Source organism: Corythoichthys intestinalis, chromosome 10, assembly GCF_030265065.1.
Source record: "Corythoichthys intestinalis isolate RoL2023-P3 chromosome 10, ASM3026506v1, whole genome shotgun sequence".
NCBI lineage: Eukaryota > Metazoa > Chordata > Actinopteri > Syngnathiformes > Syngnathidae > Corythoichthys > Corythoichthys intestinalis.
Window position 1 is genome coordinate 8987039 of NC_080404.1, and position 24351 is coordinate 9011389.

At 38.4% G+C, this 24351-nt stretch overlaps 2 protein-coding genes across 3 annotated transcripts in view; both read left to right on the plus strand.

Moving 5' to 3' along the window:
- agpat5 (1-acylglycerol-3-phosphate O-acyltransferase 5 (lysophosphatidic acid acyltransferase, epsilon)) overlaps window positions 1-9318 on the plus strand; it is a 37725-nt gene extending 28407 nt beyond the window's left edge. Inside the window, exons 7-8 of the mRNA XM_057848762.1 lie at window positions 485-608; window positions 2833-9318. Of these exons, the coding sequence (XP_057704745.1) occupies window positions 485-608; window positions 2833-3058 (350 nt within the window). The 3' untranslated portion in view covers window positions 3059-9318. The remainder of the gene's footprint in view (window positions 1-484; window positions 609-2832) is intronic.
- Window positions 9319-10337: 1019 nt separating this feature from the next.
- tmem14a (transmembrane protein 14A) lies at window positions 10338-14590 on the plus strand. 2 transcript variants are annotated; one of them, XM_057848792.1, is made up of 5 exons: window positions 10338-10499; window positions 13835-13917; window positions 14009-14110; window positions 14184-14271; window positions 14375-14590. In XM_057848792.1, the coding sequence occupies exons 2-5, from the start codon at window positions 13842-13844 to the stop codon at window positions 14412-14414; spliced, it is 306 nt and encodes a 101-aa protein (XP_057704775.1). In that variant the 5' UTR covers window positions 10338-10499; window positions 13835-13841; the 3' UTR covers window positions 14415-14590. The 2 variants fall into 2 exon arrangements, with proteins under 2 accessions (XP_057704775.1, XP_057704774.1); XM_057848791.1 differs by lacking the exon at window positions 10338-10499 and adding an exon at window positions 12613-12744.
- The last annotated feature ends 9761 nt before the right edge of the window (window positions 14591-24351 follow it).

Consider the following 24351-nt stretch of genomic DNA (forward strand, 5'->3'; position numbering starts at 1 on the left):
ATGATCATGTACCAGAACATTGAGGCTTATTTTTCAAGAATTTTGAAGCTTGCGGTCCTCCAATTTTGGAGTTCTCCATATACTATACCAATTTAAAAATAGAATCTTAGTAGATCACATCTCATCAAATCAGCTATTGTCCATCTGTTCTATTCCTTTCCTTAGAATCCATTGGAAGTAGTGAATGTAGATTAATCTTTATCTTATTTCTAGCTCTTTAGCTCGATTCATTGTTGTTCCCTCATTGATTTTCCAAGTGATGAGTGCCTTAGTGGTTTTGATTCAGGACAACTCTTCTTCAATTAGACTACCGGTAATCCAGCTTTAGATTGTTCTCCATTTACGGCCAGCAGCATCACATGGTGCACAACCTTCCTGCATGCAAAAGCAACTGACTCACTCAATACGTGCCACTTTGCTGAAAGCCTCTTCCTGTTTTTGTTTAGTCTTCATATTATTCTTTGGGTTTTTTTTCGGTGTGCAGAATTCCTGTGCAAAGAATGTCCGAAAGTCCACATCTACTTCGAGCGTGTGGATGTCAAGGAAATTCCTCCCGAGCCAGTCTTCTTCCGCAGGTGGCTACACGAGCGCTTTGAAATCAAGGACCGGTGAGTGTGCGTGCACCGAATTCAATCAATAAGCAAAACAGCAGTCGTGCTTTGCTCGCACGCTCCACCAGTGAAGCATCCGTCCGCCTTGACTAACGTCACCGGCAACTCAAATGAAAATAAGCACGTCACACAGGTCAAATCCCATAGTGCACTATATAATTGCATGCATCACTGTTGACAAGTTATCGGAATAAGATTAATACGTGCTATACTAACAGTCCTGGACTATTTTTAGCATTCATTTAGCTGTTTTTTCCTCCTGGAATGGGTTGTTATTCAAATATTTCCCTAAATAATTGGGTAATACATTCTGGGTGTACAGTAAATTTCACAATGAAACATTTAGTAAAACTGCTTTAAAACATTAATTTTTAGAATTTGCTTTTGAGTTTTTTTTATTTTTTTATTTAACTCATTAGGCAAACATTAAACTTTCATTGACTGCGCTAGATATCCAATCCATTTTGACAGGGAGAAAGTTAGTAATGATTGCCGCTAGCCCTCCAGGTCAAAGCAAATGGGATGTCTTGCACCATCAATGACACTGAAACATGAGCATTCAGAGCCAGTCCTACCAGTTTAAATGAATTGGACATTTATCGTTGTTGATGGCAGGCAATGAGTTAAAAAACTGAACTTTAAATAAATAAATCAACTTCAGACTGTAATTGTAGGCCATAACCATAGTGCATTTCTGTTTATTTAGTTTTTAAGACATATTAATTCAGACTTTTATTTTTCACACAAAACACTACAAAAACTCACCCACGATTCACAGGACTAATGAGCAGTGTTGTCACAGATTACTTGAAAAAGTAATTTGATTACTGATTAAGCCTCAAAAAAGTAAGTTACTGTACTGATTACTTTATTATCAAAGTAAGTTACTTTAAAAATAATTCATCTGTTACTTTGTACCAATTTTTCCTCCCTTTGCTGCCTCAACATAAGAAAGACAACAGAAAAATGTAATTGCATATAAATGACTCTCCGGTGATTTAATTTAAAGGGGAAGATCAGCATGTAATTTGTTGAAATTAATCAACTGCACCGACTAATTAAACCCTGCTAACTAGAAGATTAAGCTTAATGTCAAAAATTCTCAACTTCTGCTTTGGGTTTAGGAGTTTAGGAGCATATATGTCAGTGCCATTGTAAAACAATGCAAATTGACTTCACAATAATAAACAACACACAAATGAATTGGACAGAGCAATCGACACAAATGTTTGGGCGCACATTCACGCCCGCACAACCCGGAAGTACGCCGTACACAGACGCGGTCAATTTGGCCACAAAATGTGGCGTCAACTAAGCACTTTACCCTCAATCGGACTTAAAACACATCCCAAATATGCTAAACGAACACGTCACCTCACGGAATAAATGTAACACGAATATGATGCAAACAATGACTTTGCAACGGCGAAGCTACGAAACGGGCGCGCATGTAGCGGCTCCAACCTATCGCTAGAATCCTCCACAATAAAGGATAAAAACTCGCGTTCATTCATGGACGCACACAGATCAACATTCCCTCGCACATCTCAACAGGTGGCTCCACTCGGCTTTCTCAGTCCCAAAACACTTAGCGAGTGTAACTCGAGACCAAAACAGGAAGTACGTAACTATGCTTTTATGCTTTATATATGCTTTTTGTACATGACAAAATATTATTCATTCTACATCATCATTCTACATTATGAGGCAATAACAAAGTAGTAGCGCACAGACACTCAGGAAACTAACTTTAATCAGATTACTGGTTTGGTAAGATGAATGCATTAGACTGAGCGTTACTGAAAGAAAATAATCAGATTACAATATTAGTGACGCGTTCGTGACAACACTGCTAATGATAAAAAGCTCTGTGGAGAATGGATGGGTGATTGTTCAATGGAGAGACTTGATTAAGCAGTAAATGATTAAAAATGCATACAGTGTAACAAAAAAGAAATTGATTTAAATCGACTAGATGAGAGAAAAAGTTACTCAAAGTTGTCTGCCTAGCAACAGCCCATATAATCATTTCTGCAGATCAGTCATTCTGCGCATCCCAGGGTAATTTATCAATCGCTTCCTTAAGTTCTCTGTGAATAAGACATCCATCAGAATCACAAGATGTGAAAATGGTGGGGATACAATGTAATGATTAGAAGGCATTTTGAAGTGTTAAATCGCAGCGGAGAACAATTCCTCAGGCATGTCTCTCCTTTCAAAGGCTGCTGGTGGATTTTTATGAGCACGACGACAAAGACAAACTATGCAGCTTTCCCGGGGAGGGAAGACGTTCCTCCCTGGGCCTCTCCAAAACCCTCCCAGCCGTGCTAATCTTGGGGGGCCTGACGCTGCCTCTTCTGCTGACAGACCGAGGCAGGAAAGTGTACTGGAGGACCTGGGTGTACGGGACTCTCCTAGGTTGGCTGTGGGTCAATATGCTTCCTTAACACACTGCCTGAAATCACGCAATGCCGGTGCCATGTTGTAACCCGACAAGGTTTTCTTCCAGAACCAGGATGCTGTGGTATGTGTGTACGTTCACACCGCACTGTGCCGAACCCACGCAAAGAATTATTTGTCATGTGTAACTACGTGTTTTCTGAAACTATCAGGCTTTGGGGAAAACAGTGGATTTTTTTCAAAAGAAAGTATGTGAAATTCCTCAGACGGTCTAAAAATAGTCACATAATCAACCCGCCATCTCCCGTCCCCATTTTGCTCTCACCAGCCAAACACGCATGCTCATTTTTCCAGCAGATATTGGCCATTCTTTTACTCATGCCGTTCATTTTTGATACTACAGGCGAACTCGCAAACTCCAGTCATTCTTCAAACAACGTTAAAAGATAATTCATAGTCATGAATTACGTTTTAACGTTGTTTATGCTATGTTTATTTCACCTTGCATAGTTCTTTCTGCTGAAGCAGAACATCTGTACCGTGATTCCTAACAATTCCCCCGAAATAATGTGAATTTATTAATTACTTTTACCATTAGCCAACCTTTAGTAACTGTATATCAGTGTTTTAGGAAAAATTATTAAATTGTTGAAATTAATCTTAATTGACATACATAAAGCTAACCACTGTGTGATAAAAGTTAAAAATAAATGATTGCATGATTTGAAAAATGAGAGCGGAATAGAAAGCTATATATTAAATGTTCATATAACCTCTATGTAATTTATATTGATTTTTTTTTTTCTTCAGGTATTTTGGGTTCCCCCCACTTACTTAAAAAACATGCACTCTAAAAACACTCTAAATTGGCCATAAGTGTGAAAGTGGCTAAATGGCTGTTTTTCTTTATACATTACAATACAGTTTTTTTTTAAAAAGATTCAAACTATATTGCAATTTAGTGTTGTAGCAAGTCTGACAATAAATTCATTAAAACTAGAAGAAGCACTCAGATCAGCCAAATTGCCATATTGTTGACCTCTGTAACCTTTTACTCTTATCACCTAACCTGCAAATTTGAGTTAAATAAGCTTTTCCGTTATTTCCCAAAAGTTAAAAAAAAAAAAAAAAAAAAAAAACGCAAAATTCTGAGATATGTAACTTTCGACCTCATTACCCCCACATTTTATACCTCTTTCGTTTCATATTACAGACAGAAGCTGCAAATTTGATGATAATCCCTTCATACGTTCTTGAGTTACCCAAAACAAACATACGGAAGCGAACACATGACCTCCGCCTTCCGTGAGTTCACATACTGGCGAAGGTAATAAGAAACATAACTGCAATATAGATAGGGGTGGGCATTGATAGGATTTTTACGATTCCGATTCCATTATCGATATTGCTTAACGAGTTGATTCTTTATCGATTCTCTTATCGATTCTAATTTGGGGGGAAAGAACAAACATTTTGATTGGCATCAAGTCTGTTTAAACAGAAGTCACAACTTTACAAACTCACAACGAGGTCAAAAGAGGCCCAAAGCCTCGATGTTAACTGTGGCAATATATAATTGTGGCAAATAGACAAGAATGTGTAACATTTTACTGAAACATTTTGTAAATAGAAATAAAAAATTCTCCCTTTTAAAAGGATATATGAGCTAATAGCACTCAAAAACAATAAGAAAAGATAAATACTGTCAAATACATAAACAGTCCGTAGTGCAAATGTGCAAAATTAACAATTCTTTTGCAAAAAAAAAAAAAAGAAGCATGTCTGCTCGGTGACATTCATCTACCCTGGCCTGGGGCATTTTACTTTTGCCTGCCTCCATGAAAGGAGAAGCTAGAGCAGGTAGTGAGCAACAGGAGCGAGCACTGTCAGCCTCCGAGCCAGCCAGGCTCTCTTGTCACGGTCATATTCTACATGTAATGCAAATGGCATCCGTTTAAATGCACAACGTTAGTGTTGCATACTTTACAAGGAAACACATAGGCAGTGGGAGCTATTTTCCAGAGTTTCCTCTTTGTAATAAGTGCAGAGATCACAGCTTGGCTACTGTAGCTGTTGCTGCCGGGTTTGCAATGCATCAGTCCGAAGCGTGTCAAAAACATGACACTCGTTCAAAATGATTGCATGCTTTGTGCGCAAATGTTTCTGCTATTGGTCGCATTCCCTCCCGACGCGGTTATCTCTGCAATGACTGCAAGTCGCTTTGTTGTCATTTTTCCTCGTGAAGTGAAACCACACTTTCGAGCTTTTGAACCTGCGTGGTGTCATTGTTATGTTTACGGCTGCGATGCACATGCTAAACCAGCGTAGCCTAATCAAGTTGTCGTACTTGCTGGATCGAACGTGCGTAACATGCGTTAGTTACGTGACGTAATTCGTGCTGGTTGGAATCGATAAGAGAATTGTTAGATAAACTGCCAAACAATTCCATGGAATTGAAACACACGGACCCGGTTCTCTATAAGAACCGGTTCTCGATTCCCATCCCTAAATATAGACAAATGCAGTTAATGATTTTACAAGTCTTAATTTGACCTGATTATGATTTTTCTTTAATTGTCATCGTAGAACATTTTTCTGCTATTGTCGTTGAATAGTTTTAAACAAAATTGTATGTATTCCTGGTGATTGACTGGCAACCAGTCCACTTTGCACACTACTTTATATTGCCTCTCGCCTAAAGTCTGCTGGAAAAGGCTTCAGCTCAGATGAGATCCTATTGAGGTGAAGATTCGTACAATATTCATGAACGGGTAGCTAAACACTTTCCTATGTTGCCCTTCTATGTAAAACACTTCGTAAAGTCGTCTTTCAAAAGCTCACAGAGCTGAAATTGCACAAATATTCGCCATACGTCAAATATTTGCCAGAATATTTTGGCTCGGTGAGTGATGATCGTAATCCACTTCTGATTTCTATCATCCTGACACCTGCTGCACTTTTTACAAACTACAGTGTCAATATACGGCTTTAATTGTCAAAATGAATGTAGCCGTTTAAAATTATATGCATTGTGTTGTTTAACAACTTGAAGATAAGTAAAACCATCCTGAGAGTTTAAAGAGGTCATTTTACTACGTGAATGGTTCATGTTAAACAGTGGTGCAGAACCTATTGCCAGTCATGAGTGCGTCATACAGTGGTATGAAAAGGTTTGTGCAGGTTTTCCTTTACGGTAGTGTCACTTGCAGAGTTACTCAGAGAAGTTGCAAACCGGTTGGATAGTAACAAAAGGCCTTTACCTCAGCCTGAGCAAGGATTTTTGATGAGATGCTTTATGGAAGTTTACCTACCAAATGCAAACGACCAGATGCTACCAAATGCTAGCACAACTAGCAAGACTCCACGATCCAGCCAATCACTTCTTAAAGCAACACTAGGTAGCTTTCCAACCTTTTATAAAATATTTTCATAACATATGTGATATGTCAACAGATAACTAGTTTGATGACACCTCTTTTATATCTTGAGGGGTTCCGTATCGCTTTCACCGGCACTGATTAACTTTGAGGAGGGTGGCAGGAACCCTCCACACAAAAAAAGGAACAAATGTGCCGACTGCATTATGGCAAACATCACTTCCCCCTTTCCCCATTCTTTATGGAGATGGAAGTCAATGTGAACGTTTTCGTGCAAATTAAAGAATAAACATTAGCCCGGCTTTCACTCGCTGGCGTGACACCAAACCAAACTCGTGGGGGGGTTAGCCACACTAAGCCACACGGTTGCTAACCGTCATATGCTATTGTTTAGCCACAACTGAATTAATTACCTTATTACCATTCATCCTTCACACAGCCTCTGGAAACGGAAATGTTCTTTAATCCAGTGTTTTTCAACCAGTGTGCTACAGCACACAAGAGTGCCATAAGAGATCGTCAGGTGTGCCCCGAGAAATTACCCAAAATCTCTTTTTTTTTTTTTTTTTTTTTTTTTTTTTTTTTTTTTTTTTTTATTTCTTCGAGCAAGTTGCAGTAGGAAGGAAGGAGGGAGTAGGTAGAAGGTTTTGGTCGTGTGCAGATGAGCAAGGTATTGCTCGTGTCACGTTCAACAACTGCTCGGATTTCTAACAATCAGCCAACTTGCTTTCCACGACAATGTGGACTAGAACATGCCTACTGTACATCATTTGATTAGACTCGTTAAGAGTCGATATACACGAAAGTGTCCTTTTCATTTTATCCATACGTAATGACTGTAAATCCTCCCCGTGTTTTATTCCAACATACTGTCTAGGACAGCAAGCTGGCTGATGGCTAAAAATCAGAGCAGTTCTTGTACGCGACACGAGCAGATACGTTGGCAAGCAAGTTTAAAAGTCATCTCCAAACGAAAAACCCATCGCTTCAAAACAAGTCGATGGACTATTTTCTTCGCCTTTGTGAAAACATAGAGAAACAGGCAACTTTTTTGAGAAATATCACAAAGGTAAATGACATAGCCCTCAAAGCCAGTTACCTTGTTGCTGAACTTGTTGCTAAATCCAAGTCCTACACTGTGACAGAGACAATACTACCTGCTTGCAAACCATTGGCCCAGCCCTGGTGCAGTTAAATACCTAGCTAAAATCCCCCTGTCTGATAATTCTGAGCTGTTGACTGCCAGGATATCTCTTATGTGTTCATCTAAACAGGCTCAAGTTTCACACTGAGCAAGTATAAATACGGAGAAATTATTTTAAAATTAAGTATAATGTACACAAAGTAATTTTTGGACATTTTTGGTTTGTGGTGTGCAGTGAGATTTTTTCCCATGTAAAAACGTGCAGTGACTCAGAAAAGGTTGAAAAACACTGGTTTAATCCATCTGCAATCGAGCGGGACATTTGAGTTTTGATTGATTGATGATTTTACGACACTGTGCAGGTGTACGCTGGTCCTCATAGGAAACGCAGATGACAACAGTGTTGACAGCAGGTGGCAGCAGGGGTTGAGCCCCCCCCCAAGGGAGCAGTGATGGCCAAATAAAGCTTCTTGAAGCAAAGAAGTGTTGCAGCCAATTGGTTCAAAGCTTCATAGTGCCTCATTTGATCTTATGACAGTCTTATGATGCCACTGTCAAAGTGCTAGCAGTTAATATCTTTTGGTGTAAATATCCCATAACACAGTGAGGGCAGCGGCGGCTTGTAGTCCAGTGCGGCTTATCTATGAACAAATGCCGTTTTCTTGTCAAATTTGGTAGGTGGCGGTTTATAGTCTGGTGCGCCTTATAGTCAGAAAATAACGATAGTATTATGTCCCTACCGTCCCTATGCAAACTTACGCCCTTGCTTCTTAAATATTACTGTTTGCCTACTGCATGATACATTTAACTGAAATATTTGATCCATACAACCAATGATTTATTGAAGAAAACTTTGAAAATTATCAAGGGTGGTCACCAAATGTTTTCATACCACTGTACATAACCACTAAAAGCATTTTAACTGGCCCAATCATTATCATGTACGGTCGTAAATTTAGTATGTTCCTCAGAGGGCTTGATAGGTCTTTTTTTTTTTTTTTTTTTTTTTTTTATCAAATTAAAATATTTGGCTTGAGGGTTGGGTGGGGGAAGTATATTGCAAAACCTGTTATCTTTTCCACTATATTCTGTGTTTTACATTAAGCAATACTTTAACAATGCCAGCCCTAGTGTAACACCCTTTGACTTGAATCTACATTCATTTTATACTTTTATGTTTGTTTTCTTTCAATTTTAATCCTCACTTCTAAAGATCTACCTTCCTTCAAGCAAAAAAGCTTACAAAGCCATACTGAAAGCCATTTGTATTATACATATACACGTCTGTATTGTGAAAAGCACTGTCCGTGAATTACGTTCTTGTCTATAGCCTTTTCCCATATATTGACTTTGCACATTTGCAGTTAGTTAGTCAAAGGTCTATTTTAAGGTAAACGTTTTTACACCATGCTGCAATACCTCACTCGGTTGAGACATCGCCCTTGTTCCTATATGACCTTTTTCACATATGTTAAATGTGTTACCTTTTATTCTGTCAGGGATTGTTTTCTGTAGACAGCATTTAAACCTGCAAACGTGTGCCTTCTCTTTGGAGGAGTGGGTTCTCGTCCCTCTCCAGGAGGACCTCAGCGGCTCTTTGCAATGTTAATGCACATAGAGGCGTTCAGCGGCCATGTGCGCTCACCGTCCACACTCATAGTGGCTTATTTTGCTTGAAAATGTGGTAATATTTACAGGTTTACAGGATTCATTTTGATGTGTTGTGAGTGTGGGTATATGAATAAAGTATTTTTGTTTCCTTGGTGAGCGTCAAACGTGTGTGTTTATTGTGAATAAAAATATGTGCCAGATGGCCCCTTTATTAAAATGCCCGTTTCCGCACTGTCTCAGCTGGCTAGACTAATGAGTAAATTTGCGTTCTGGCCTCTCAAGACACTCCATTTCATGCGCCATTTCACCAAACTCCATTAACTTCGTGTTTTTTTTTTTTTTTTTTTTAAGGATTGCTGAAATTATAGGAGCTGCACTGTGCCCAAGTGGTTAGCACATCTGCCTCAGCATTTTGAGGTTACGAACTGGAATCTCATTACCCAACAAATTAGAATATTTTATCTAAGCCTGCAACAACGAGTCTATTAATGAATTAGTTGCCAAAGAATTTCATTTTTTCCGGCAGCTATGAGCACTCCCATTTAGGTCTTTGTGTGTAATGTGAGGCTATGCGCGCGCACTAGTAGTTAGAGCATGAGAGAGAGTTCACTGCTACTCTGCTACAGTCAGGTTGGGTTGCTGAATCAATAACTTTATGAAGTGTCGAGAGTTAATCCCGGTAATACACAAGCATTGGCCGCAAACCCTCGTCTCAAATTTCAAAGGGATGCGTTTTACACCACGCGCGTCTGTGGCGCAGCTCAATCGATTCACGCGGGGATTGCAAAATTGTGCGAGGGTCCGAGAGTAGCGGTTATTTAAAGATAACAATACAACAACCATTTGCCTTTCAGACCCCGTGTGCTGGTCAGCTTTCTGAAGAAAAAATAAGTCCTGTGCTAAAGAGAATAACAATTGCGATGACAAAGATTTGAACATTTTCAAAATCAAATGCCTCAATCAATTTTTCTTATGAATGGTTTTAAAAAGCTTTATTGATTAATTTTAGAAAGTTAAAGCGCCACGCAGAATTTTATTGCATACTATTTTGAAAATCGTATCCACCGTATTTTTACATGAGTGACTTTCGGTCTGCCCGATCTTACCTAGTCCGATTCATCCAGGAGGGTTGCGTCTCGCGATAAATAAACTCTGCCATTCATTTCGGGTGCGATGCATTTAACCGCTTCTGGAACGCACCTGAAACGCAGTCACTCTCCAACTGATGTGCATTTGCTGCTTGACTTGAATGGCCATGTTTCACTGCATTGACGCATCGGCAACGCTGATGTGCCTGGTGTATTACCGGTCTTAGATTGTCCATTTTGTTGTTAGATCCAGTGTGCCTCTGTCAGAGTAAGTGAAGCCAATTGTATTGTTTGTATTCTTTGTTGATGAGGCGTTATTACTTAGCATGGCACGCTAGGCTAGTTAGCAGTTATGCTAATCGGTGGCTTAAGTGTCCGTATGTACTGTGTTTTGGAGAAGCGTAGTAGCGCTTGAGTTATTGTTAGATAGTAAAGTTTTCATTTTATTAAGAAACAACACACATAAACCCATTCATATAACAGCTTCCATTCAACACAAACTCTCATTCAAACTGTAAATTGTCATACAATAGAGAGTGCTTTGAAATTGGATTTTAATTGCATTTATGAACAACTGTTTGATAAAGAAAACTGATTCATTACAGTCTGCCTCCTCATTCAATTTTGTTAAGTTTATTTAAAGAAAATAAATGAGTCATTGACCCAACCAATCAAGCCCCCCAGCGCTTTGCCCACAAGATTAAAAAAAAAAAAAGTCAATCAGCAGCACTTTTTTTAATTTGAATGAGCAGGACTATTTTCTTTGTCTGCTGAGAAATGTTTTTTGTTTTATACTCAGAACCTTTGTTAAAAACTTGAACATGTACTTAACAGTCGTCTACAACTACTGTTTTAAGTCAGGAAGTTGTAATAAAATAGTCATCCATTTCGTGTTCATTCTTACTTACAACATACATAAGATAACTTCAAGTGAAAGTGTGAAGATTATTTTATAAAGTGAAATATATCCAGGGGTGAAAGTGGCTAGAATTTCTTGCCGGAACTCTCCGACGTGAAGGTCGCCACAGAGCCAGATTTTTTTTTTTTTTTTTTTTTTTTTTTCTTTAATTTTTTTCTTTTTTTGGGGGGGGGGTCAAACCTCTTAAACTACTGAAATGCAAAGAAAACTTTTAGCACAGTTATTGCTATAACACAAAACTGATTTTCATTCAAAATTGTATTTTTTCAATGATTTGCAAAATAAAAGTTAACAAAAACAGCAATAACCCCAACCTCCATCTCCTAATTTTTCTTTTCTCTCATTTCCTCACATACTTAATGCAAATCTCAATTTGAACTACTTAAGAATATAGGATGTATATTAAAATTGAAGTTAATGTAAACATTTATTTTTTTGTTTTAAATAATAAAGATATAAGTAACATACATTCAGAAAAAATAAGTACGAATGACTTATATTATGCAAAGTGAAATGGATATTATGCAAATGAAATAAGCCTCCTCAACTCTTTCGTTGCTCTTTAAGATTTGATCAATTTTATGTTGCATTGCCCTTTTGGCCTTTCGCATCAATTCAAAAAGTTTTTTTTTTTTTTTTTTTTTGCTGTTCCAGAAAACATGCACATTTGAACCAATCACAGCTAACTATCTCTGCTGATCACATGTCAGTATGTCAGAACGGATAAACGAGTCCAGGCGTTTTGCTTTGCTGCGTGCATTCGCACATTGACGTGACTCATCATCGTCAGATTCCGATAACTGCAGCAGCTGGGGAAACCTCCATGCTGTCCGTGGAATAAAATAAATAATAAATATTGGTGGAAACAGATTACGCTACGCTAGCACTTCATTATATGCTTGTTGTTAACACTTGTGTATGTAAATTTGATATTGGTAGATTGTTTTCTTCTTGGAGATGAAATGCATGTGTGGCAGCTTAGCAAATTTTTTTTTTCTTTAACATAGTTTTGACAGTTGCCGTCATATTTTCGGAATCAAAACACCCTGTACCGGAACACCATTCCGGCCCCGAATCTTATATTGGAACTGCGTTCTGGCCCTGAATCTTATACCGGAACTGCGTTCCTGACCGTTCTGGCCCACTTTCACCCTTGAATAAATCCGATTGTTTAATTAATTGTCCGATGAATCGATTATAAAAATAATTCCCAGATAGCAGACCGACATTGAATAAATGTTGATTTTCCATCAAAATCATCAGTATGGTTGACATTGAAATTTTCAACGTTGAAACAATGTTGGTCTATGGTATGTCAGGCGATGGTTAGGTTAAAATTGTTTTATAGTTTATAAACTAATGTTGACAAACAGTTGATTTAGGATTGACCGGAAAATATGATTGAAAAGTCATTGAATTATGGATGAGCGGGCGCTTTGGTATATATTTTACTGTTCTACTTTGTTAGCCGCAATTGAAGGCAACACTGGCGACACAGCGCATGCGCGTCTGTTGAGTCGTCAGACCAAGGAAGTGTTGTGACTGTGGTTGTGTTCGAGCTCTTTCTTGGACTTCTACATCGTTTAAACGCAATGTAAGTTGTTGTAAATCTGGTGGGCTGAGAGGACATTAACATGAAAGACATTAACGTTATACAAATAGCTGCCGTTTGGGTTGTAAAGACGGCCACAGTACAGTTAGTACTACAGTGATTGTTTCCCGCTTAAATACATTGTCAACAGCAGCATCTAGTGGCCAATTTGAGAAAGTGTCATTTTTAACCCCTTAATGCCTGCAACATGCATGATGCAATTGTCAGAAATCCCAAAACATAAAAAATAAGGTCCTAATGGTACTTTTTTCAAATTTGTAGAAAAAGAAAAATCAAAATGAATATGTGTAATAAGCGTACTAATATCTATAACGCTAGCTAAATCCAGATGTTTTTTTCTCATGGAACCTGCAGATGCATGTGTTGGCATGTGTGTCCATCTTTTTTTTTTTTTTTTTTTTTTTTTTTTTTTTTTTTTTTTTTTTTTAATTTCCAAACTCTAAATTAGTCTCAAAATAATGAAATTCTGAGTTTATCAAATGTGATACACTCGGGCAGAAGGGGTTAAAAAGCGCCCGTCTTCACAGTACTAGTACAGTACTGTACTTGTTTCACATTTTGTCAATCAATTTGTGTCTACTTTTTGGACAAAATTTTATGTTGCAGTTTTTGAAGCCCCCCCAAAAAGGAATAGTAGCCAAATGCTCATTCAAATAGATTGAATATCTATTGCCGTCAATGGCAGTGAATGAGTTAAAAATATTTTATATTGATTTATTTCTGTCACCGTGGTTGATCCAGGATAGTTGTTCTCAAACCTAAGCTCTTCAATAGTGCAATAATGACATTGAAATATGGCAACGCACTAGGTCTAATAAAAAATGAATTGAACAGGGGGAAAAAAAGCTTAAATATTAGAAAACTGAACCATTTTTAAATTCAATTGTATTGTACATACATGAAAATGATACTAATTTAACTGTCCTTGATGGTCAAATGCCTATATAATACTGTAGTAATATAAAAATAAAAACAGACAATACGCATAGCTTCCAATTTTTTAACTTTTACACAGATAATAAACTGCTTTTACACAAATAATAGACTTCAAACTGTGGGTTCTTCAATTCAGCTCTTCAATGGCTATCGACTGGATTGGATATGGCTATGCTGCGACAATCTTGCTAGGAGGATTTATGGGATACAAGAAAAAAGGTCGAGAGTAGTAAGCTCCATCATTTTGTTTGCTGGGTGAATAAAACCACAACTAAAAGCGAGTTGTCATCATCATACATGTCCGTTAAAGGCAGTGTCATGTCTCTGATGGCCGGTTTGGTCTTTGGTGGACTGTCTGCTTATGGCGCCTATAACATCTCCAATAAGCCCACTGACATCAAGGTGTTATTATGTAAGTATTAGAGGTACTTGTGCTCAATACTTTAGTACAATTTAAGTAAATGTCCTTCAATCTGTTGTTGCAGTTGCATCCGGGCTCCTTTCTGTGGTGATGGGGTCCAGGTACAAGAATTCAGGCAAACTCGTGCCAGCTGGAATTATGACAGTTCTAAGGTCAGAATTAAACTCCGTCACGGTCCATTAAACACATTGCAACACTTGTCTGAATGGTTCCAAGGTCCACACAAATTGTAAAATGAATGCTTCCTTTGTACAGTTTATTGATGGTGTTCCGACTTTTGCTCCTGATGATGTGACAGAAGAAGGGACGCGGGCAAGAATTCCGACACAAAACATGATTCCAAGTTTGATATTGCAAACGTCAATCAAATGTGTTTACATTAGGAGGTGGAAGCATTATAATTCTGTATATAATGCAATTCCAAAAACAAATAAAACCTCAGATTTAAAGGCAAAAGTAAGTCATTCTTTTTCATGGAAAAAAAAAAAATATATATATATATATATATATATATATATATATATATATATATATATATATATATATATATATATATATATATATATATTAGGGCTGTCAAAATTATCGCGTTAACGGGCGTTAATTTTTTTTTTTTTATTAATCACGTTAAAATATTTGACGCAATTAACGCAGATGCCCCGCTCAGACACATTTAAATGACGGTACAGTGAAACGCTCACTTGGTAATTGTGTTTTATGGAGTTTTGCCGCCCTCTGCTGGCGCTTGGGTGCAACTGATTTTATAGGCTTCAGCACCAATGAGCATTGTGTAAATAATTATTGACATCAACAATGGCAGGCTACTAGTTTATTTTTTGATTAAAAATTTTACAAATTTTATTAAAACAAAAACATTAGGAGGGGTTTTAATATAAAATTTCTATAACTTGTACTAACATTTTTCTTTTAAGAACTACAAGTCTTTCTATCCATGGATCGCTTTAACAGAATCTTAATAATGTTAATGCCATCTTGTTGATTTATTGTTATAATAAACAAATACAGTCCTTATATACCGTATGTTGAATGTATATATCCATCTTGTTTCTTATCTTTCCATTCCAACAATAATTTACTGAAAAATATGGCATATTTTAAAGATGGTTTGAATTGCGATTAATTACGATTAATTAATTTATAAGCTGTAATTAACTCGAAAAAAAAAAAAATAATCGTTTGACAGCCCTAATATATATGTATATTACACTGCTGGCCAAAAGTAAATTTGCCACCCCTGCAATTCTGTCAGATAATGCTCAATTTCTCCCAGAAAATGATCGCAATTACTAATGCTTTGGTAGTAATATCTTCATTTATTTTGCATGCAATGAAAAAACACAAAAGAGAATGGGGAAAAAAATCATTTTCATTTTACACAAAACTCCAAAAATAGGCCAGACAAATGCTTCTTTAGTTTGTGTAATTAACAGCACCTGTTACTTACCTGTGGGACATAACAGGTGGTGGCAACAACTAAATCACACTTGCAGCCAGTTAAAATGGATTAAAGTTGACTCAATCTCTGTCCTGTGTCCTTGTGCGTACCGCATTGAGCGTGGAGAAAAGAAAGACCAAAGAACTGTCTGAGGACTTGAGAAGCAAAATTGTGAGTGAGCATGGGCAATCTCAAAACTACAAGTCCATCTCCAAAGACCTGAATATTCCTGTGTCTACCGTGCGCAGTGTAAAGTCCATGGCACTGTGCCTAACCTCCCTAGATATGGACGGAAAAGAAAACTTGGCGACACATTTCAACGAAGGATTGTGCGCGGATGGTGGATAAAGAACCTTGACTAACATCCAAACAAGTTCAAGCTGTCCTGCAGTTCGAGGGTACAAAAGTGTCAACCCGTACTATCTGTCGGCGTCTGAAAGAAAAGGGACTCTATGGTAGGATACCCAGGAAGACCCCACTTCTGTCCCAGAGACATAAAAAAGCCAGGATGCAGTTTGCCAAAACTTACCTGAGAAAGTAAAAAACGTTTTAGAAGAATGTTTTCTGTTCAGATGAGACAAAAGTAGAGCTTTTTGGGAAAAGGCATCAATCAAGGGAAAAAAACGAGGCCTTCAAAGAAAACATGGTCCCTACAGTCAAACATAGCGGTGGTTCCCTGATGTTTTGGGGTTGCTTTGCTACCTCTGGTGCTGGACTGCTTGACCGTGTGCATGGCATTATGAAGTCTGAAGACTACCAACAAATTTTGCAGCATAATGTAGTGCCCAGTGTGAAAACTGTGTCTCCCTCAGAGGTCATGGGTCTTCCAGCAGGATAATGACCCAAAACACACTTCAAAAAGCACTAGAAAATGGTTTGAGAGAAAGCACTGGAGGCTTCTAAAGTGGCCAGCAATGAGTCCAGACCTGAATGCCATAGAACACCTGTGGAGAGATCTGAAAAGGGCAGTTTGGAGAAGGCATCCTTCAAATCTCAGAGACCTGGAGCAGTTGGCCAAAGAAGAATGGCCTAATACTCCAGCAAAGCATTGTAAAAAACACATTGATGGATACCAGAAGCGGTTGTTCGCAGTTATTTTGTCTAAAGGATGTGTATCAAGTTTTAGGCTGAGGGTGCCAATACTTTTCCGGCCCAATTTTGGAGTTTTTTGTAAAATGACAATGATTTTTTTTCCCATTCTTTTTTGTGGTTTTTTTTTTTCATTGCAAGCAAAATAAATGAAGATATTAGCACTAAAGCATTTCTAATTGCAATCATTTTCTGGGAGAAATTGAGCATTATCTGCCAATACTTTTGGCCAGCAGTGTATATACATATTTCTTTGATTGTGACTTAAAATATTTTTTTTAAAAAAAGCTTTGTCAGACAAGCTTTAAAACACTGTACAGTGATCCCTCAGATATCACTGTTAGCGGGGACCAGAACCCGCCGCGATACGTTTTTAAGCACTTCAAATGTAATAATTATGTTAAGTTTTAAACATGTTACTGTCCCACCGAATTATTTTTAAACAAGTAGAAAAATACTTGTCTTTATTACCGTAATTTTTGCACTAAAAGGCACACCTGACTATAAGCCGCTACCCACGAAATTTGACACGAAAACGATATTTGTTCATAGATAAGCTGCAGTTGTCCTCACTGTATTATGGGATGCTTACACCAAAAGATATTAACTGGTAACGCTTTATAATACCAAATGAACCACCATGAAGCTTTGAACCAATTGGCTGCAAAGCTTCATTGCTTCAAGAAGCTTCATTTGGCCAACAGTACTCCCTTAGGGGAGACAGTCAACCTCTGCTGCCAACACTGTTTGTGTCCAACATACCTCCTAGCATGCGCTGCAGCGTTACAGATGTAAATAACAATCAAAATTCATGTTCTGTGCTAATTTTTTCTTCAGTTACTGTTCTAGTTGTTTAATTAATTGCTAGTTATGGTATTTGGTTACACTTTATTTGACTGTGGCGCTATAAGACCGTCATTAGACAATCATAATTATGATATGACACTGTCATGACCACTAATGAATGCTTATAACAGATGTCATTTAGTGTTATCTTGCAAATTATCCCACTTTTGAATGGATGTAAAGGAGCCGAGCTGGACATAAATGGAGTTAGTGACATAATTTGCCAGATGACAATTAATGACATCTGTCATAAGCATTAAGTAATGCCCAAAATGGTGTCAAATAAAGTGTTACCTACTAACCGAAATAAATCAACAAATAAGCCGCACTGTGCTATAAGCCGCAGGATTCAAAATGAAGGGAAAAAGTAGCGGCTTTTAGTCCAAAAATTACTGTAAATCCTTCATTGAAATCCACTCAAGTTGCTCACTTACACACAATGAGTTGCCACAGCAACTGTTTACCAGGTTAAACGAGGATTGACGCATGTGGCGCTTTGAAGTTTCAGCTTCCGTGCATCTCTGGCAAGATCAAACCTCCGTCAATCCTCAAAAATCCGTCAATCGTCATTAACTCCATTGCACTGCCTGACCAAGAAAACTGGCAGCTGTCCCCATAAAATACTGCATTTATTAATTTATTAGGGGGGGAAATTCCGCGATGGACTGAGGGCACAAAGTTTGAAGCTCGAAGTAGCGAGAGATTACTGTACATGAAAGAAACTCTACTGGTGTGTTGGTGGTTGCCGTTGCTATGTTCTGGTGTTTGCTGTTCAATAAAGGCGCTGTCTCTTGGGGTTGTGTGGTGTATGGAGCACAAGAGCAGCACTTGTGAAACATAAGAATTGTCTCTTTTATTCTTCTCCATGTCTCCTACCACATTACTGGACACAGTGATGGAAACGCAATTATGCATTAACCCCTTTATGTTGCCCTTTTACTAAAAATACATTCCACCAGCATCTTGAATCAAAGTATGTTTTATCTGCCATTCGGTTGTACCGCTCGATAAATCCTTCTAGTTTACATCAAAAAAACATTTTTGGCAAAACCCTGATTTCAAGGTTCTTATGTGTCGATTTAACAAACCTTGGTCCCAACAACCCAGCACAAGTTTGTGCCTGGCAATGCTGGGCCACACTGCTAGTAGTATATACATACAATCATGTGAAAAAATTAAGACACCCGATGAAAGCCTGCGTGTTTTCTAACATATTTGGTCATATTGATAGTTAATATCAATTTTAACAATCTTGAGAGATTCAAATAATAGAACTAAACAAAACTGAAAAAAGATTTTTTTATAACTTTCTGTAAAAGTAAATGCAATTTCTATTGAGGAATAAATTAGGATACCCCCACATTCAATCCCACTTAAAATGGCTAAAATCACACACAGGGGTATCACATCAGGTGCACATGTATAGAACATCATTACCCAGTGTTTTGAAGGAGGCTTGCCTTATTTAAACCTCACATTCATAGTTTGGTGTGCCCCTGACTGTTGAAGTGAGAGAAAACACCATGGTGAGATCAAATGAGCTGTCTGAGGTGTCTGTCTTCAGAAAGAAGATTGCAGATGCTTACGAGTCTGGTAAGGGATTTCAAAAGAATATAAAATCAGCCATTCCACTGTCCGGAAAATAGTCTACAAGTGGAGGTCATTCAAAACAACTGCCAACATGCCCAGGTCTGGCTGTCCAAGCAAGTGTACCCCGAATATGCTAAAAGAAGTCCCCAAAAACCCTAAAATGTCATCACGGCACCTACAGCAGGCTCTTGCTACAGCCACTATATGCAAAAAGACGTCAATGTTGTTGAGGTGGGGGAAACACCACTAATATTGCGTGCTATATAAGCAATATTAGTGTATAACTAATATACTAATATTATTAGTTATATACTAATAATATTAGTATCTAACCAATATACTAATTATTAGTATATTAGGCCTAATAATTAAGCCTAATAATTAGGCCTTCATCATATTATGCCTTTGATGAAGGCATAATATTATGCCTTCATCAAAGTTAGCATAATATTAAACTGTGAATTTGCTAACCAACAAAACTACTCCAGTCAGGCCAGCCTCCACAAGGAATAACGAAGTCAAGCTAGCCGTCCCTCATTTGGATCATTGTTTGCATTATGTGCATTACGGTATTGCAACAGGGTGGCTTCAGAGTGCAAGTTCCTTCATTTAAAAAAAAAAAAAAAAGGGGGGGGTGCTATCCAAGAATGGGCCCACTTCAGGGGGACACTGACGTGAACTGACATGAAAAAAAAATCTGAAATTAACAAAATCACACATCAGAATTTCATGAGAGTATGTACTTTGCTTTGAGTGTCGGATTAGTCTAGTATGCCTCAGATGTAGATCGGTCCTTGAATATCTGATATTTTTTTCATAAATTTTTTCCCAGATAGAGGAAGTCGGACATCCAGGCATTTAATGACGTCACCAGTCACAACAAAGCGTCGCCATATTGACAACGGAGGAAGTCGGCGTGATGTCATGATGACGTCACCTTGCTTAGCAGCGTGTCGCCATTTTGTGAAGGGGGAACACACAGCTAAACATTCCATAGACAAAAGTCTGAAATTAATATATTTCAGGTGTTTTGCATCTTTTTTCCTAAAAACGTCTTAAACGTGGCTTACTATTATCACGAGTCACTGCCGACAGACGCGAGGAGCAACTTTTAGTCATTCCGACGGAAAAAAGACCGCAAATAAAATGAAAGTTAAACGCGTTCGTATTACAATGCACGGCAGAGCAACTGCTTGTGATTCGTCTTTTGCCCCATTTTCAATATGGCGACGCTTTGTTGTGGCTGGTGACGTCATTAAATGCCTGGATGTCCGACTTCCTCTATTGGGCAAAAGACGAGTCACAAGCAGTTGCTCTGTCGTGCATTGTAATACAAACATGTTTAACTTTCATTTTATTTGCGGTCTTTTTTCCGTCGGGATGACTAAAAGTTGCTGTGTTGCGGGTTGTCACACAAGGAAGAGTTCGGAGCCGCATTTGAAGTTCTTCATTCTTCCACGTGAGAAGAAAAGGAGAAACAAATGACTGAGAGCAATTAATTGAGGAACAGTAAAAGAAGACGGTTCCGTGGACTATTTTCGCCCGTGGGAACCTAAATCCAAGCACATTTACGTTTGCAGCCAACATTTTATTACTGGTGAGTAAACTTTAATTTTTGCCCCAATTAGCTGCAAGGATTCAATAGACTAGGCAGTGGTTATTATTACCGTAACCGGCAACTCGAAAAGCGTTATTTTTCTTTTGCCGTGAACTGCTCTGATTAGTCAATCAGTATATTATTGGCCTAATGGGAATTGGTTATTTTGCCGTGACGTGCTCAAGGCTAAATAACGCTTGGAGGCGAATTACCGGTTACGGCAGAAATAATCACTTCGTATATACTAGGGTGACCAAACGTCCTCTTTTGCCCGGACATGTCCTACTTTCACGTCGTGTCCTCGTAATCCGGCCGGGTTTTATAAATTCTTGAAAATGTCCGGTTTTTATGATTTTTCACAGGATCAATTTGAAGAGAATCCCTCCGGCCGCTGGGGGCAGCGCTTGCCTGCGTTGTCGTGGCTCCTACTCGTAGGGACGGGAGAACGAGTACAGTTTACCCCTTGTACAATGGGGCATTACCGCCATCTACTGGGTTGACGGTTTGGCAAGAAAACAGGCAGTTACAGACTACAATAAGGGGTAGTTTTAAGAGACGTTTATAGTGCTCCGTACACCTTTCTGTAAGTTTATCTTCTGTTAATGTCGCTCATGTGTCTTCTGTTATATACTATACAATATATGGGTACAAAGAGATGCAGTATGTTGTATTAGTCTTGTATTAAGTGTTCTGCATTCGTGTATTTGGTTGAATGTTAGTATTATATTCTAAGTGGGCGCGCCTGCACAGTTGTTAAGTGTTTTACTATAAATACGTATATAATGGCAACTGTTGACTTCTGTCTGTGGTTTGTACTGGCGTGATCTGTAAAATCCCGTTTGGTGTTGCATCGTTGTGCTACAGATGATTGTAAACTTATATAACAAAGTTAGATTTTGCCTCGTCTCCCGGTACTCGCTAATAGGGTAGCTATCAGTGAGCTAACTAAGCCGCGCTACACATTATGGGAAACGTAGTTTTGAACTGCTGCGTTTGGAAACATGCCGGTTGAATAGTTTATTTTAGTTATTGTTTGCGTGCAATCTAGAACATTGAATGAGAATAAAAATTGAGTGGGAATAACAATTTCTCAACGACAATTGTCGTGATAATAATTTATAAAAATGTTTATGTGCCACAAGCCTGCTGTGTGTCTGTATTGACTGTACTATATTTCCACGGGTCTGCATATATTTTTTTTTTCAATATTTAATTTTTTTTTTTTTTTTTTGGATTATGTTTTAGTAAAAATAAAGCCTGCTGAGCAAAAAACTTATTTCCATATAGTATATAATATATACTATTTGGCTTTTTTTTTTTTTTTTTTTTTAATAAAACTGAATTTTTCTGTCCAGGACGGAGGAGGCACACTTTAAATATATTAAAGTGATATAGGCATCTTTGAGTGAACTTCGAGTAAAATTCAAGTATCTCGAGGCCGGGCAAAATGTCCTCTTTTTTTTTGGGAAATCAAAATATGGTCACCCTAGTATATACTACCAATTTTTCTCAGTTCCACACAGTACATATTCCACGTAAATGATAAAGGTCAACTTACTGGGTGACTTTATGAGGTAGTTGTAGATGTTTCTGAACTCCACTGCAGGCCATTCTTTTGTTTATCTAGCTATCAGCTGCGACTTTGTATCGGCAGCTTTGTAAGCCAATAAACGCTAATTTTAAATTGCATCGCTTCCTCGCGTCTGTCGGCAGTGACTCGTGATAATAGTAAGCCACGTTTAAGACGTGTTTAGGAAAAAGGACGCAAAACACACCTGAAATATAATAATTTCAGACGTTTGTCTATGGAATGTTTAGCTGTGTGCTCCCCCTTCACAAAATGGCAACACGTTGCTAAGCGAGGTGACGTCATCGTGACATCACGCCGACTTCCTCCATCGCTTCTATAGAACAACACTTTAGTTTGAGTCTAGGGGTGCTCCGAAGTCGGATAGCTCTGTGTTGTTTTTTTTTGTTTGTTTTTTTTTAAATAAAGGGACTTGGGAATTTTTCTTTAGTAGTTTTTGAAAACAAAGTTTTAAATCAAACAGTGTATCACCTGAACCAATAGGTTCAGGGTTAGTATAAGTCAATACAGATTTATTTTGTATTTATCATTTAGCCCTATCAGGCAAGGCAAGGCAAGGCAAATTTATTTATATAGCACAATTCAACACAAGGCAATTCAAAGTGCTTTTACATCACATGAAGATCATAAAATCACATTTAAATCAATACAACGTAAAAACCAAGACAATCAAAATCGGAAATAAAATTATACATAAAAATCGCATTTAATAACAAATAGAATAGAAATAAAATAAAAACTACTACTACTAATAATAATAATTGAAATCAGCAATGGAGATAAGCACAAGAGGAATAGAAAGCAAGTAGACTGAAATATATAGACAGTTATGGATATGCAGTGCTAAACAAAAGCGTTTTTAGCCCTGATTTAAAAGAGCTATCAGTTTGAGCATACTTCAGACGTTCAGGTAACTTGTTCCAGAGGTGAGGAGCATAATAACTAAATGCTGCCTCACCCTGCTTGGTTCTTGTTCTTGGAACATGCAGAAGACCGGTTCCAGACGACCTTAGGGGTCTAGATGTCTCATAGGAATCTAACAAATCAAGCATGTATTTTGGACTGGAGGTCGACTTGAGCACAGTCCCCGCTTGTTACCACCACCTAAGACAGGTCTTCTGCAAGACCAGTGCCATGTCATTACCCCCTCACAGACCATATGATTGTGCCATCAACCTCATCCCTGGGTCCACTATTCCCAGGGGACGGCTCTACCCGATCTCTGGTCCCGAGAGACAAGCCATGAAAGATTATATCCAGTCCTCGTTAAAGGCGGGTTTAATCCGCCCTTCTTCCTCTGCTGCTGGGGCAGGTTTTTTCTTCGTGGGGAAGAAGGACGGTGGCCTGCGTCCATGTATTGACTATCGCCAGCTGAACGATATCACGATTAAGAACCGTTATCCACTCCCGTTAATGTCATCAGTTTTTGATCAGTTGCAACAAGCTAAGGTGTTCACAAAGCTTGACTTAAGGAATGCTTACCACCTAGTTAGGATACGGGAGGGGGACGAGTGGAAGACGGCTTTTAACACTCCACATGGCCATTATGAATACCTTGTGATGCCGTTTGGTCTTACTAATGCCCCTGCCTTCTTTCAGGCATTGATTAATGACGTTCTACGTGAATTTTTAGACCGCTTTGTATTTGTTTATTTAGATGATATTCTGATCTATTCACCTGACCTAGCCACCCACCAGCAGCATGTAGCCACAGTTCTAGAAAGACTCTTGGCCAACCGGCTCTATGTTAAGGCAGAGAAAAGCCAATTCCACGCCGACACCATCTCCTTCCTGGGCTTTATCGTAGCCCCTGGAAGGGTTCAGATGGATCCGGCTAAAATCAGCGCTGTGGTTAACTGGCCAACTCCTGATAGCCGCAAGAAGGTCCAGCAATTCCTGGGATTTTCTAACTTCTATAGGCGGTTTATCCGAGGCTTCAGCGCAATAGCGGCTCCCCTCCATGCTCTCACTTCTCCACAGGTGCAGTTCTTGTAGACCCCTGAGACAGAGGCTGCCTTCCAGACCCTCAAGACCCGTTTCACCACAGCACCTATACTGAACATGCC

Coding starts and splice junctions, on each gene's coding strand:
- tmem14a (XM_057848792.1), top strand. CDS start 13,842: ATGGCTATCGACTGGATTGGATATGGCTATGCTGCGACAATCTTGCTA. Junction 13,918..14,008: donor TATGGGATACAAGAAAAAAG/GTCGAGAGTAGT, acceptor TGTCCGTTAAAG/GCAGTGTCATGTCTCTGATG. Junction 14,272..14,374: donor GGAATTATGACAGTTCTAAG/GTCAGAATTAAA, acceptor TCCTTTGTACAG/TTTATTGATGGTGTTCCGAC.